Raw genomic sequence first — 17,195 nt, 5'->3', positions numbered from 1 at the left:
AAATGTTTCTTAAGAAAAAACAATATTTTATCTATTATTTTCAATAATTAATCTCTGTACAGGTTCAATAGATTTGATTGAACTCGCAACCACCATAAAACATTAGGAAATAAATATAAATTATGCTTCTTTTATTCTAGAATGAACACAAATTATAACATGAAAACATAATTGTTTAGACTAAATAGCTCTAATCTCTTAACATCATACATTTATATATATTTATTATTTTTATTATATTTACCTTTCTGCCGTGTCTGGCTAACAATACAGAAGTTACAATGACGCGGCTCAGGTGCACTGGTGTTACCGTGTCAAATATCATAAAATTGATCTTTGATCTGTGCAAAGTAATTTGTCTTGGCTGTGTTTTAGTCAACTAGTATTTTGTAAAATACAGTCACATTTTAATTATTATATATTATATGTGTATATAGATTATTGCTATTTTGAAATAAGTTCTTAAACTTACTTTTCTTAAAATATAGAACAGTAAATAAAGAAGTAAATCAAACAATTATTTCTTTTAATTACGACCTTTGTACTCGGTTGCTGCTTGACGTAGGTTGCTAAGCCTTTAAAAATTTTGCATGTGAAGGTTTTATATATACATATGAATAACTAAAAAATCATAAATTACTACATTAATACCACAGAATTCCACTGTAATTTATCAAGCTTAGTAGCTAAGATGTGTTTTAGTCTAAAAAAATATGAAATTTCTAGCAGACTAAAGACACATTCTACCTCATTGAAATGTTGGTTCAAAAGAAAGAAATGGTGCCAAGTCTGTTAAAATGGCTGAGAAAGCCACTTGGGGGACATTCCGAGTTTCAGATTGGTTATTCATGTCATATATAGATGTAAGTGTATATAAGGGAGCATTTCCAAAAAATAGAAAGAGGTGAGCAGGGTGTTACTGTGTTTCATTTATTACATGAGCAATATCTTAGAAAATTGAAAAGAGGCTCTTATTTTATATTCTAGCTTGTCAATATCAGTAATTTGAGTTACTAATTCGTTCGAAACTATAGACTCAGTACTTTGACTTCACAAACATCTAATCTGAACCAGTGCTGCATTCAACATGCCACGTGACACACAAAAATCGATGTTTAAGAAACTAAAAAACTGAGTAATATATAGTACTAAAATTTGAATTATAATCTACAGTTTGGTATCCAACTTATTGACATAAATTCATGAAATAGTAGTTCAATAAAAGTTTGAATGCAAATTAACAAAGGAGATGACATGGCCTTTCACCTGTAACCTGTAGTTCAGGAACTATCATGTGATTTTTTATTTTGCAGTATATATATATTGTCAGTTTTTATAAAATGATTAAACAGAAAGAAAACTAACTTTATGATTAGCATCATCATTTTGTTGTTTTTTGTTTTGAAATTATCACATTTTTAGTGTGTCATTCCTAAAATAATCTTTGACTGACTCAATTTTATTGATATTTATCATATAATCAACTTAAACCAGATCAGGGCTATTTGTAAGTTTTGAACAAGTGCATTGCATTTAATATATAATCTTAAGCTACCTTATGTTCTAGAGTCAAATCTGTTGACTGTAAATGTAATACACAGTCATGCAGAGAAAACTGATTACAATAGCAGCAATAAAGGTTAAATAACTAAATACAGTTTGTTTACATCATGTATTACTGCTGTATTAGTGCACAGATCTTGTCTTTTTTTCTTATGTATGTTCTTTTGAGTAATTGGGCAAAAAAGTGAGACGTACATACACACAGTACTATAACTAATAAAAAAGACTTGAATATCTAAAGAAAAGAGAGAGGTAAATATAGAATAATAAAAAATAATTACTTAAAACCCCTAGCTTACCAAAATGATGCCTCTAGTGGAAGCTAGGTACTTCTGCCCACATTAACATTGGGCCCCCCTCCTCTCATAAATTAACAGTTTAAGCTGGGGGTAGCTCAATATTAGGATTATGAGAAGGCCATAGACTTATAAAATATTCCCTTAAGCCTTAACAAGTGGTATCAACTTTGTTAAGCATTTTATTCTCTAAAAATATCATAGCAATAAACAATAATAAGAAAGGAAAAATTAGAAAAGTAATAGACTTTACCAAAACAATGTTGTTTTTTCAAAGTCTAGATTTAACTGTGTGTGTTATGTATATTGTTTATAAATTCTTTAGTTATTTTTATTTCCAAACACTTTGAAAAGTGTACAGATATAATGGTAAAATAAACTTTAAAAGTTATTAAAATTAACTTATATCCAACCTTGTTTTTAACTTGTACTTTTAAGTGTAGACTTTCTTATTAATCCTAGTTTTTGAGAAAAGGTTATTCTGTATGCACTGGAAAAAGTTGTAACATCTAAACTGATTTATTAATTTTTTAATTGTACTCTATTACATCTAGTTGCAAAACACTTTTCAACTATCTAGTCTAGGTTATCAAAACACACAAAAAAATGTATTTACATATAAGCAACGTCATCATTGTTGCAGTAACATTTTTGTTTTCTTTACTTGCTTTGAACTCTGTAATATTATTTGTAACTTTCAAAATTAATTTTCAACAACTAAAGATAGAATATGTGGATATGCTGTAAGTGATATTTTATTTTCAAACTGTTACACATACAGTTCTTACACTGGGGTAAATGTATTAATAAAAATAGTTTCCAAGTTTGTTATTAGGTTGAATCTTAGACATAAAGATTGAAATTAGGGTTTTCATTATGTGAAGTCTTTCACTGTTTCACAACTAAATATTCTGTAAATTAAAAAAACTGTGTATATACATATAAAGTTAAGGCTCAGTTCATCAGCAACAGTCAGTGTGATAGAAATTTGTCTTAATATTTTCTATATACAGATGGTTTTGTATCATGGGAGGGAAAAAAGCTTTATGATGTAATATTGGTGTAGATTAACTCTTCCCATCTTAGAGTTTTAGAAATACTTAATGGAACTAAAATATTAAATGAGCTTGCATGTGGTAAAATGGTATTAAAGTTTAACATCTAAAATAACTTTAGAAAGTTGTTTTGTTAAAACTAGGTGTTTATACTATCTTTCAGAATATTAAGTTGCAAGTTGATGTAGAAACTTTACATAAAGAACTCGAGCAGAAACACAAGCTTTTACAAGATGCTTTGTAAGTGTGCATTTCTTTACATACTAATGTTTGTTACTAACAGAATAGTTAGATGTATTTTTTCAAGAAATCTACAAACTGCTCCATGATTATTTTTATTTTTGCAATATGTAAATGCATCATTTCAACTGTTTTATTCAGTTGTAAAATAATTAAAAATTTGTTATGTAGTTCTTAAAACTTAGTTTAACAAGAGACTTAAAACATTTCATTTTAGAACTTTTAGGTACACCTAACACTTACATATTTGTAACTTTATTGTATATGTATTTCAGTCAATGGATGTTTTACATGCATTTTTTTTTCATTTTTTAACAGTGAAGTATTCAGTTCTCTATGTATGCATTATGACTATGTTGTTAGTTTGCCTTTTTACTACATTAATTTTGAATTGAATATGTTTGCTACTATTTTTTGATTGTATATTGCTGTAATACATTTTTAAATACCATCTTGATAGCTTAGTGTGTGTAATAATATTGGAAAAATTTGATATCTTAATCTATTTTGAAGTAATGTTTTATACAAGCAACAGATGTAAGCAAGGTTTGAAATTTACCATATAATGGTTGGTTTTGAAAACAGAATGCTACCTGATGTATATAAAGTGGGTTACCAACTTGTATTGTGTGCATTAAGTTCCATGACCAAGAATTATCACAAAAATTACCTATATAGCTGGCAAGTCATAAAATTAAATACCATTTATTTTTTACAATGGGCAAGAAGTGGTGTATAAATACTGCTTGATGATTGGTCAGAACACACACATGAGTAGTCAATCACATAACTCGTTTCACACAATCGAAATCTTGTTCATGCATGTGTCTGTGTGAAATGCTGAACTTGATACAGGTACTAGGAGATGAACTTTAACAGCACATTGTCATACATGAAGTTGAAGAAGGGCCACATTGAAGTGTGGGATTTTTAGTTCATGAGGACACTTAATTGCGTCTTCTTAATTCTCATAAAATTATCATATTTATGCCAGGAAATAACATCATTTATGGAAAAGCTAATTTTATGTGTGATTTTGAAATGTTTCTCACATATGAATATCTTAACTGTTTATTCTGTCCAGCATTTTGCATTTCATTAATAAATAGTTGCAAGCTGTTCCATCCTTTTGTAGGGATTTTAGAGAGTATATTTGTTACATGTTTAAATTCTTCTGAAATGTTTTTTTTTCTTACAACATTTCTAGCCTAACTACTGCTACTTATTATTTTGATTTTACTAAACTTAAAAGTAAATGTCACCACATGATCTTATGATTAAAATTTTTTTTTCCCTGTTTTAGCATATGCTTGTAGGAATTATTAAATATAAACTAGTTTGTAAACCTGTTATTTGAATTGACTTTTACAAAGCATAATATTTGGCATGTACTGCAAATTCTTTGATCCAATGACATGCATATGTATTATAAATTCAGTACTTAACATTGCAAATAGTGGTATTAACCATCACATTATGGTGCCCCACAGCTAAAGAGGTGAGTATATTTCAACAGTGGGATTCGAAACCATGATTTGCAGATTCTGTGTCAAATGCCCTAATCACCATGCCAACCAGGCCCTACAGTTCTGTACATATTTACTCACTTTCTTTTAATTTAGTTATACATGTGGTTCTAATGTGTAAAAAAAATTGCTTGAAATTTGTAATTTTAGAAATGTATGTATTTCTTGCATACATTTCCAGACATGCAAAGAATCACAAAGATAAGTGATAATGCATTTATTGCTCCGGTGTACAGCCTATAGAAGTAACTACAGTGTATAAACTTTCATTATTTATTAGAGGGACTTTAGAAAAGTTAGAGCAAAGTCACAGGAGAGAAATAGAAGAATTAAAAGAAAGAAACAGTGAAGAAAAATGCCATCTTGAAGGGAAATTGATAGTGCTAGAAAAAGTAAGTCATTGCTTCTTGATACCTGCCATAGGTCTATTTTCTGCTCATATTGTTTTGACATCACTTTTGTAATTAGAAAAGCTAAAGATTTTGGTTTTAATGCCTTGAATCAGGTCTACAGTGGATCAGTGGTAAGTCAGAAGACTTATAACACTAAAAACCAGGTTTCAATACCTGTGGTGTATACAGCACAGATAAGCCCATCGTGTAGCTTAGTGCTTAACAAAAAAAAAACAATTGGTTTTACAGTCTTGAAAGCTGTTAGTAAAAATGTCTGAGAAAACATAAAAATACTATATTTTTGTCTTCACCAAGCTCATAATAAGCAAAATATTAATATTTATAGGTAAGCATTACTGACATTGCTTAATTAAATTTTATTAGGAACTCCAGCTTGAGAAACAATTTAGAGTCAAAGAAAATGATCAGAATAATGAAGCTTATAAACAAGCTTTTGGTTTGGAGACAAGTCAGGTAAGGCTATGAAGAAAAGGAACTACTGATTACTTTTTTAAAAAAGTTGTTTTTGTAATATTTATATTGAAATATGTGTGTGTGTGTTACTTTAAATGTGTGTATATCTTATTAGTTGATTAAATTTTTATTTTTTTTTTAAGAATATTTCAAAAGAAAAAATTTCAATTGTGTGTTAAAAATTAAAATGCTATTTTGTTTCAAGATCTATCTTAACTACTTCTATGTAACCTTGATCACTTTAACTAACCTTACAACCACCATGTAACCATGAAACTGTACATACTATAACTTTTAATGGAGTAAGCGTAGCTTTTAATAAACATTACAAGTCTTTTTGTACCCCAAAAATATCAGGTTAATTTGAGTGCTAGGTGGATTTCATGAAGATTAAAAATGCTTTTTTTGCATCATACAGCTTTCAAATTTTATTTGCATAACCTCTAGAACCTCCTAAACAAATATCACAAGTTTTTCAGAAAGACTTTTTATTTTATCTGTTGTATTCACTATCCTGTTTTATTGCTCTATGTGACTGTTTCTAACTAATGAACCTACATAACGAGCTAAAATTCACCTGGCAAACATATATAGATCAAGTTACATTATTGTATTATGTGTTACATGGGCTTCTTGTGGTAAATACTTGTGGAGAAATTTTATTTCATTTGTTTTAGCTAACCTAATAAGTTTTCTAATTTTTACATTTTAGTCACTTTTATAACAATAGAAAACAAAAAAGAAATTTAGTTCTTACATGTGAGTCTTGTTCTTTTTTACATTTGAACTCTCAATAAAAGTTAACCTTAATTTTTGATAGGGCTGCTCTTAGTACTTTACTGAATTTTTATTTATTTCAAATATTCAACTTAGAACACAAAATAATAATGCATGGAGCATACAATGTCCTGTAACTATTATAATTTAAATGGCTTTCTTACTAAATTATGAGTGTGTTGAAATAATTCCCTTAGCTGGTTGAGCTGAACTTGGTGATAGCAAGTTTGAATCTGTATGCAAGATAATTCAACAGTTGTGAAGAAAATGAGGTAGCATTATATGTAAATAAATAAATAGAATATTCTCTTTCTGTGCAAACTTTAGAGAGAATTATTGACTTTTGTTAAAAGACAGTATGTGACAGGAGGGCATGGCATGTAGTTTTGACATTCTGTTCTATATCTAAGTAAAGCGATATGATTGGAGGCTATAAATTATAGTTTATATCTTAGCAATATATATATATACGTGTTTGTAATTTGCATTAAAACTCAGAAACATAAATAGGTGTGGATAGATGACCTAAAGTATGCACTTTGAAGTGAGCAATTGTCATGTGATACGAAAAAATGTTGATTGATAATAAAGTAGTTTACTTAAAAAGTATATAAAGGTCGTGACATGAACAGTTTTATGTACCCATATCCAGAGGGTTAAATTAAATTTTCATATACTTCTGGGATTTCTAGTATATTGATTGGCAACTTTATATATTTTCAATATTTATTAAAGTATTTTATTTCATCATTGTTTTGATATAATACTAATTTAACTTGCCATTTATGTGATGGCCATGCTCAGTTTTGTACTGAGTGTGATTTTTTGTTTTTATAAATAGATTAACATTCAAAATACCATATTACTTTTTCGGAGAAATTGTCATATGATTATTATTATTTATTTAATTTTTTGGAAAAGATTTGTCTACATGAAACATATTTATGCAGTCTATTATAATATCAAAATTCTCCATTAAACTGTCAAAACAATATATTTCATACATAAATGCTGTATTGTCTTAATTTGTTTTAGTTAGAACTGAAAAGTATTAAAAGTTTGATCATCTTTTTTTTTTTAACTTATCGGATATTTTCTGATTAATTTTTGATTTTAGCAGAAACTGGGTGAAGGGTAACTTTGTGGGTTTGCTGGTCTCATACGAATGTTTTATATTGTGGTTTTAATGCTTTCAAAGCTTTGAAAGTAAAATTTGAGAAGCTACCAATAATCTTTCAGTCCTTACATAATAAGTAATTATTCTGATTTATTTTCTTTTGAAACAAAGAAATATTTGTTAAATATATTTAAAGTCATCTCTGATTTCTATAATGAAAGTTCATTTATTTTGTTTTTATGTATTTAGTTAATATAACTGAATTCCATTTATAAAAACAGGTTTTATGGGTTCTGAGAAATCCCAAAATTTGTAAGTTTAATTTCCAGACCTAGAAAGTTTTTGAAAAGTTATAATAACTGAAAGTCTCAAAAAACTAAAATGTCTTCAAAATATTTTTATCCAAAAATTTTAAGATATTGGTGAATAAGACATTTTGGTGAACTGTTTAAAATCCAATTTCTGATGGCCCATCAGCTTATTTACTTGCCAGAACATCAAGTTAAATATATCATGGCAGTTGTATCTGTATTCTAAACCCTGAATATATAATTATTTACTTGTTGCCTCAGCTATTGTGTTGAAATAATGATTTGTAATTAACATGTCAAGGGTTGACCAGTAATCTAATAACACAAGGTTTAAGTGTAGAGCTAATTTTTCTAACATATTCAACATTTTACTGGATAATGCTGACATCCAACTGAAGAACTTGTGCTTTCTAGTTATGATAAGCTGTTTTTGTGTGTGTGTGTGTGATTTGCTTTATGACATTATATGCTCTTAGTTAGACTAGTCTGTAGAATTAGTTGCATTATTTATATATATAATTAGCTTGTTTTGATCAGAAATTATTGATAATTACCTTGGAATAAGCACTGTTCTATTATTAACATTTCTTTTAATTGTGATGTTACTACATTTCATGAATCAAAAATACTTTTTGTGTACAAGAAGGTTTCATATTCTAAAGATGAGCAATGGGCATACAGAATCAGGTATTTAAGTGATTAACATGAAAAAATAAATAACATTGTTTTATTATTCATGTGAGTCAAAATCTTATTCTGTAAATTATCACTTTGTGTAATTAGTAAAAGACAAGTTGACCATGAAATCACCTTGAACTTGACCAAATGTGATGCTAGTGCCACTAAGTTTAAGTAGTATGTTTTTGGTTTTAGCCATCTCAGTTTTTCAATAGTCATTAGAAATAGTATACCACACAGCTATATTTATGTTGTATTTATATTTTAACTGAATGTGCTTTTAGTCAAATGTACAAGTCTGTTGAACACAGAAATTCAGACTTGTTACAAAGGTATTTGTACTTGAGATACTTCTGTGAATTGGCAACATTCCGACTCTGACAAACTAGAGCGAAAATGATGTTCATATGATGAACACAAGTACTTTTATCCAGCATGTAGTTTGCAAATTGTATTTGAATAATTTCTAGAACCTCTGAAATGCACATCTAAAGTTTTTTTCAGTATTCGTGTTTATTATATCTGGTATTTTCTCTTCCACAAACTTTGCTAAATCATCAGTATAGGGTAAAATGAATGGATGATAACTGATGTCAGATTGATTGTGAATGGCATTCTGCAAAAGGTTGTGGCATGCACATAGATTAATTAATGAAATTCTTAAAGTCCATATCATTGCTGGGACTGATCCTCAGCAGATCATAATAGGAAATATAAAGAAATATATTGTCATGCTTGGTTTACAACTGCAATTGATACATATTTTTAACACATGGGCGTATACTTGTACAATACAAAACTCATGTTTTAAATGCTTATAGTTGGCAGTATTCATATTATGTGTTTCTATAATGTTACTTCACATGGAAACAAAAAAGATGGTACATGATAAATAACGTTGTCTTTAAACTACAAAAGGCCTTGATAGAGAAGTCTATGTCAGCCCAATCTAGAAACAGGCAGGAGCAGTCCATTGAACCTAAAAATGTACCATTTCTACAATGCACAAAATACATTTGAAACAACAGTGTTCAAACATGTTCAGAACTGTCATGATTGTTGAACTTTGAAATAAAATAAATGATATCTTCAGCTAGTGGAGTACATAAAGGCCTTTTAGTTCACAGTGTATAGTTATTTTTATAATAGGATCATTTTATAATAGCTAAGTGAAAAAACAACAACAGCAGCCTGTTGTGGTGTGAAGTTGTGTGTAATATATTTTAATATAGTACTATTCTGTTGTAATAGTATTTTATTAGTGTTAAGTGCAAGAGTCGGTGATGTTTAACACTCGTGATTTTGTTACAGGATTATTTTAAATATGAGAAATTATTCAATTTAAAATGAGGTATCGTTGTTAGAAAAGTTAATATCAGAGTTTCATCTTGAAGGTTTTTATACCACTAGAGAACGACTAATACAAAAGAAGGCCAAACACCAGTGTAAAAGTTTGAAATCTTGAACACAACTTGGGAATATGCTCTAATAATATATTTTTTGTGTGTGTTTGGCTCTTGCATGTGGTATGTAGGGTACTATTACATTGTATTAATTTTTTCTGGCCATCCAGTAACTGTATTTAAAATTTTACTTTAAAAAAATAATATAATAAGTCAGCTTATTTTTTCATAAAATGTTTCTTATATGAACTTCTGAGTATTAATAATAAATTGGTGATTTTGAGCCATTCGTATATTTCTTTCAGGCTTCTCATGCTATAAATGTGCCAAACAAGGAAGATAATAGCGAGCAGAACAAGTTGAATAAATTAGTGAAAGATTTGAAAGATGTAATATGTAAAAAAGAGGAAGAAATAGAGGTATGCATTCTTTATTTTATTTTTCATGTAATCAAATGTTTATTTGTGCAGTTAAATGTTCTAATAATTAAACTGAGAAGAACTATACAGTATTACATTGGTGGAGCTCCATATAACTGTTTTATGAACTCACACAACAGATCATGCTTTGCCAGCCTAGGCTTTATACAGTAAGATTTAATGGCTCGTAAATGACTGATGTAAATAGTGTTTTAGTTAACATTTTGTTTGTTTACCCAATAAATTCTGATATTTAACAATAACTGATGTTATTTGATTGTTTATTGACTAATTACTAAATCTCATTACTTATAAATGTGTGGATACTTTAGTCAAGCAACTTACAAATATTGGTTAGTTAACCCTTTCTGATTGTAATCACATGGCTACAGTTGCATTTTATTTTAAATGTTAACCCTTTTCAACCTGTTGGCATTATTTTTGCAACTTCTGTGTTTACATTCATGAAAATAAATAGCTTTGAAATTATATGTACTTGAAACACATACTTTAAACCTAAAGCGTGATAACCATCAAATGTTTTTGAACATGAATTAGATTTTGTTTTGGTAAATTTACAATGTATAATAAAATATAAGCTAGTATGTGATAGATACTGTACCATTATGCAACGTCTGTAACTGTTGACCTGAAAGCCAGGTATCACGCATTCTTAGTATCAAAATACCATCACAAGCATAATGACGTTATGTTTTAGTGTACTTTGTTGAAAGAAATTTTGCAATAAAGTGTTTTATAAATTGTTAAAACTAGTTTAATTAGATAGCATTTATCTCACTGTTTATAAAAGCTATTTATTTAATTGTTTTAGAAATTATGTACAACTGTTTCAAAAAGACCCCTGTTAATCTCTAAACTCATGTGGTATTAAAGTCCACCATAAGAACACATTAGCTTAAAATTACTGTCAGGATTTTTTGTAAAGCTAAAAGAAAGCAAAAAAATAATTACTTCCACAATATAAATGAACATACAAATAGAGGAACCAGTAAACTAAATTAATTCCTATTACATGTACATGGTAAGTAAACAAACGGCACGATGTAATTGGATTATTTGAAGATATACAATCACAAAAAAGTTCTGACACAACAACTGAAAGTTTATAAATTTAAGATTCATGTAAGGAAATAAAGTTACCAAATAGACTAAGAAAGTTATTCATCCTATCCTTCAAACTATATATTAGAGAGTTTGTTAGTTTTAGAACTAGGAAGTTATAAAACAAGAAATACAATGAGTTGAAATTTACAATTTGTGACACCATCAAAGTTTAAACTTTCCTGTTTTCAAACTCTTTCAGCTATTAAAAAGCAACAAACATGTACAAAGACTACAAATTTACAGCTTTATTTTGTACCTCCATGCAGATGAGATGATTAAATATTTCTATTCCCCAGTTTATCGGGGGGAGGGGTATAGTTTATACTAGGGCTAGCAGTCTTTATTGAAAACAACTGTTAATAATGTACACATCAAAACAAAAATTGTAAATCTGAACATTTCAGTTAAAATCGTATTTTGTAGGGGATTTGAGGAGAAAGATCACAGAAGTTTTTAAAACTTAATATTATTTTACCTTATAAAAAACATCATTCTGGGCCAGAAAAGGTTAAAATAAAAAAATATATTCTAAAATTTAACACTTTATTGTAGGTTACAAGACAAAGGCTCTCAAAAGAAGAAGAAAAAATTAAAATTTTAGAAGTAAAAACCCAGAAGAGAGACAAGACAATTCAAGGTTTGATTCAAACTGTTAATAAAAAAGATAAAGAGATACAACAACTCAACAAAATAGTAGCAGACAGACATGAAGCAATAGATTCTATTGATGGTGCTTTCAGCACAGCTCTTTACAAGGCCACAGTTGCAGCTTCTAAAGGGGCTAAAAATGATATTGTTGTAGCAAGGGAAGAACTCAAAACAACTTTGAAAGAGGTAAGTGTGGACTGTATGCATTTAATATTTGTGATTCCTATAGAAAAAAATAAATCTTAGTTATACAAAAGATTTATTGACTTATTCCTAAAGTTGTATGGTACGAGTCAAAAGTTGGGGATCAGAAGGTAATGTTTTTCACAATTACCTTTTCTTAAGAGCTTCCAAAACAGAATTAATTTTTGTCTGTGTACTATAAATGTATATAAGATTGTGTGCATTCTTGTGAACATTTTTCATTAAACTGTGCAAAAAAGAAAAAGTTCAAAATGATGTAAAATTGATGCACCACCGTGATATTTCTAAATAATTTGTTGTTGTTGTTGTTACAAATTGTGTGGTATATCATTAACCTTATAAGAATGTGTGGATGTATTCTTTTCAAAGAGCTGTTAGGGCTGGAGTTAGAAAAATCATAATGATACAGAACTTATGCATGGTGTTGCATACTTTATACTGAAGACTGATATTTGAAACACTTGTATCATTAATATGGTTATTTTGTAACAAGTGTCATACACTACACTCCCGCTGCAAATTTTTTCATACATAGTATATGCTACAGGCTAGTAAATAAAATTATAAATCCTGTAATTAATCTTCAATATCACATAACTATTTATGTAAATAACCTAAAAAGTTTTTTATTAGTTGAGAGAAATTATTCAAATTTGAATTTTTTTTATAGAATAGTTTTAAAATTTACAAACTTGCATATAATTCTTAAATTTGTGATGTTTATTAATTAATAAAAGTGAAGGCAGCTCATGCTGACAAGTGAGAATGCTTTTTTAAATGAAGGTCTGCTTAAATGTACTTCTTTTTTTTTATCCTTTATTGACATATTGATATAAATCTTGATAACTGGTATGTAAGGTTATATAATTCTTTGCAGTAATTATTTCAACAATAAGTAAACCTCTAAACTAAATTTCTGTGGAGGAACTGGCATATGGGGGGAAGTATAATTTAAGCCAGTTTTCTTAGGCTTACTACCAAGTTTGAAGCATATTATTGTTTATCTTCATTATCAGAATAAAATAAATATAAGTAAAGGTTATACAATTTTAAATTATAAAAGATTCTACTGATATTTACTTACCTACATGAACAAAGCTAACCTTACAATTCAAAAATAAAAGTTTGTATAGGGCTAAGGGATAATTGTAAGCAAAATAATTAACACAGAAAAATACATTAGAAAAAGAATAGGTAATTTGTTACTTATTCATAGCAATCAATGAAATAAATAGATGGATAATGTAAGCAGATGTTTAAAGGTGAACTATGCTGGATTTGGTTCTACAAAGTAGACCAAGTTAATGTGACCCTGGCTGCCAGTTTTTTTTTCATGACATGAAAATTGTTATTGAATGTAGAAGCTGCTGTACATAAACTAAAGTAAACTGTGTCAGTGTTAGTATGGTATATTATTATTATGGATTATCCAAATAATACTTGACAAGTATATGAACTTGCATCCTGACATTAAAAATTTAAATCATTCTTGCTATTTAACTTGAGCACTAAACAAGAAACTTTTTTTTTTTCAATACAGTTTGGTATGATTAAACTCCATCCCAATCAAATCTGAAGTACAAGCTGGATTAGGCCTAGTAAATAAAGAAGGAATACTATTTCACTATCAATGAAATCAGTAATAAATGCTGTATAACTTGTGAATTGCCTTTCTGGTTCTAGCCAACCAGTTTCTGATAGCAATTAGACCACATTTTTATTAATGTAGACCTGTGTAAATAATGATGAAACCATAAATCAGTAAAATTCACTATGAATAAAGTGTTCTGGTTGAAAATTGCACAGAATTATAAAAAAAGAAAATAAGAATTCATATTCCTAATATTGTGATTAAAAATGAATGTTACTCTTTGTAGAAGGTTTTTTGAAATATTTATTTCTTACTTTGACACGCTTTTTTCCCAACCATATAGGTCCTCTTCAGCAATTCAAAAGAAGCAGGCACTGCTAGTGGTTCTGCCAGTTTTTCAAAAGAAGATTTATTAGAAGAAGTGCAGAGACTGAGAATTGAGCTTCAGATGAAGGATGACAATATTAAAGTGAGTAGATAGAGGTTTTATTTTAGTAAGATCTTAAAATAATTATGCTAGACAAAGTGAAGGTCTTGAAGTTTCACAATCTTTAATATGATTTCTGTTTATTGAGAAATTGGGCTTTAAATATTTCTTCAAACTCAGTTTTTTAACCCTAACACAACCAGTGAGTACTATTCAGATTTCAGATACACTTCTCTATGTCATATTTCAAAATTTTAAAAATATGTATTTCTAACTACAGTATTTCAACAATTTATAACTCAAAAAATAGTTTAGGATTGATATTCTGTCATTTTGTAAGTGTAATTCACAAAGAAAAAAGAAAAAAATGTTCTAACTTATTTGTGATCAGCTCCAAAGGAGTCTTGTCTGTAAACAACATACTTATTGATTTTTTTAGAATTTTTTTGCCCATTCCAAAGCATGGTTTATAGTTGAGGATATTGTTGTGTAAATTTTGATTTTTTCTTCTGTGAGGTTTTATTGTTACAGTTCTTTTTACCAAAGCACGTTTTCTGAACAGTGACAAATGAAGAACAGTTTTGGAAATAGTTACAGACAATATTTAAATAACATTGGATAGAACAGATTATAAACTTGAAGTCAGTGTATTACGAGTAAAGTGCTTTAAGCAATAATTTATAATTTCATGGGAAAGTGATAAGACTAATCTCCTACAGAACACAATGGGAAGTTTTCATTTTTATTTTTTCAGTGAAGGGTGACATAGATGTAGGAAGTTGTGGGCTTGAGCACCAACATCTCGCTCTTTTAACTTTTATTTCTTTTGATGATCTTATTTTATATTATTATGAATTTCTTCATATGAGACTGGTGATTGGAGGTTAAGACTGATAGACAGTGTATCCCCACTGCAGTGTGGGTCCCACTTGCACAGTTGCCTCCAAAACCTCCATAAAGCTATGGAAAATTTCTCCTATGAACAGACATAAGGTAAATCTTATTATGTTTTGGTGAGTTTGGCAGGTGGCAACAAAATATTCCAGTGGATCAAGTCCCTATCTGTTGAATGTTACTAAGTTTATCATATTCACAAAATGTTAAAAGTAAGAAAAGTATTTATTGAAAAGAAACATTCTTAGAAATCATTTGATCTCAACCAAAGAATATTGTTAACAAAACATTTTTTGCTTAGCCTTACAAAGGTAAGTGTGACATTATGAAAGGTCATTGAATAAACCTTTGTTAGTTTGTACAATGTTTTTATGCTTTATATAGCCAAAAATGGAGAATATTACATTCGTTACAGCACCAAACAATATGTTAATAATATAATTTAAGTTAAAACTGACTGGATATGTATTAAATAGAATACTACATTCGTTACAGCACCAAACAATATGTTAATAATATCATTTAAGTTAAAACTGACTGGATATGTATTAAATAGAATACTACATTCGTTACAGCATCAAACAATATGTTAATAATATAATTTAAGTTAAAACTGACTGGATATGTATTAAATAGAATACTACATTCGTTACAGCACCAAACAATATGTTAATAATATAATTTAAGTTAAAACTGACTGGATATGTATTAAATAAAACTTTCTGATCAACAATAAAAAAATTAAATTCTAAGGTGAGAGGAAGAATTTTAATCTTTTTCTTAAAGCAAAAATTTGATTTTATTTAATAAGCTTCTACTAAGGTTCATGCAATTTGTTTAAGTGTTTTTGTCATGAGAAAGAATAATTAAGGGATATCAGTGTCACCTCATGATTTTGGAAAGGGTAAATACCAAGTATCGTGCCATTATACATGTCTGTGAATTACATTAACCCTTAACATTTTCATAGTTCTTCGTATATTTAGTGTCTTGAAACAATGAGGTAAAATAGTACAAAGTAAAAGTTATTCTTGCCTCTTTTATATGTTTAACCCATTACCTACCATGGCCATTTTGTCTTATTGTTAGAGCAAAATCACATTTGTGAATGAAAAAATTATAAAGAACTTATTTCAGATTTTATTTTAGTAAATAGTAGCATAACATTCAATTATTTGTACAAATTTGTATTATTTAATGAAGTTTAAAGAGAAATTTAATTTTAAAAAATCCCAAAATACGTTTCATTAAAATTTTTCCTTGCACTTCAGCACTGCTCCTGCCATCTGTGATTGGTATCTAAACCTTTTTTATAGTCTGTTTTCTTTATAAAACAGCGTCTGGGCATGTTAAACCTCAGTTGTAAAACTTTTAGCCAATCCTAGTTGAAGGTGTCAATTTCAGTACCATGTTATTCCAATCGCTGTATTTCATGTTCAACAAATCATAGGATGATAATCAAAGCATGTGACGAAACGTTGTTCTCTGGATTTTACAATATGAATGTAGGTGGTGCTTATTATAGTAACTACCATTTTATGTAGAGGTATGTAGTATTGGTCAATAGTTCTTTTTTGTAAGCCTTAGAAAACTTGCTTCTGGAAAAAACTGCATGGGATGTGTGTGACTTTTATAATTTTTCTATAGTAGATTAAGTCATGCTGTATTGTATATCTATCTATATTAATCATTATATTGAAAAATTAAATCAAAATAGATATATTTTTTAGGAAAGAAGTTGATCCACGAATGTTAGGGTTAAGAGCTATCGAGTGGTGAGTGCAAGGTCTTTACATGAATTAGGCTTAGCACTTTGAACTGAAAGTGTTTGTGATTTTTTTATATTCTTTTGCATTTACATTAGTAGTTTTAAGTTCAATAATTCAGCATATTTTTTTATATTTAGTTCATAATAATATGATTCACTATTTAGAATGATAAACTTGTGTGATTTGTATGTATTACTACTAGTAACAGTACCACATAAGAATTTTATATTTTTCCTTCTTACTATCTTTACTTTGTAGTAAGACCCACACTTTTGATGTTGTTGCT

At 28.5% G+C, this 17,195-nt stretch overlaps 1 protein-coding gene across 8 annotated transcripts in view; it reads left to right on the top strand.

Moving 5' to 3' along the window:
* The window catches only part of LOC106472268 (golgin subfamily B member 1-like), a 121,912-nt gene that overhangs the window by 48,350 nt on the left and 56,367 nt on the right, over positions 1–17,195 (top strand). For all 8 annotated transcript variants that reach the window (XM_022401587.1, XM_013932906.2, XM_022401610.1 and 5 more), the window contains 6 exons: positions 3,078–3,154; positions 4,961–5,072; positions 5,457–5,546; positions 10,138–10,251; positions 11,929–12,210; positions 14,163–14,288. In XM_022401587.1, the coding sequence (XP_022257295.1) occupies positions 3,078–3,154; positions 4,961–5,072; positions 5,457–5,546; positions 10,138–10,251; positions 11,929–12,210; positions 14,163–14,288 (801 nt within the window). The remainder of the gene's footprint in view (positions 1–3,077; positions 3,155–4,960; positions 5,073–5,456; positions 5,547–10,137; positions 10,252–11,928; positions 12,211–14,162; positions 14,289–17,195) is intronic.

The sequence above is a fragment of the Limulus polyphemus genome, unplaced genomic scaffold (assembly GCF_000517525.1).
Source record: "Limulus polyphemus unplaced genomic scaffold, Limulus_polyphemus-2.1.2 Scaffold118, whole genome shotgun sequence".
In the NCBI taxonomy this organism is placed as follows: domain Eukaryota; kingdom Metazoa; phylum Arthropoda; class Merostomata; order Xiphosura; family Limulidae; genus Limulus; species Limulus polyphemus.
Note: the sequence above shows the minus strand (reverse complement) of the source record. Positions and strands in the feature narration are given on the sequence as shown.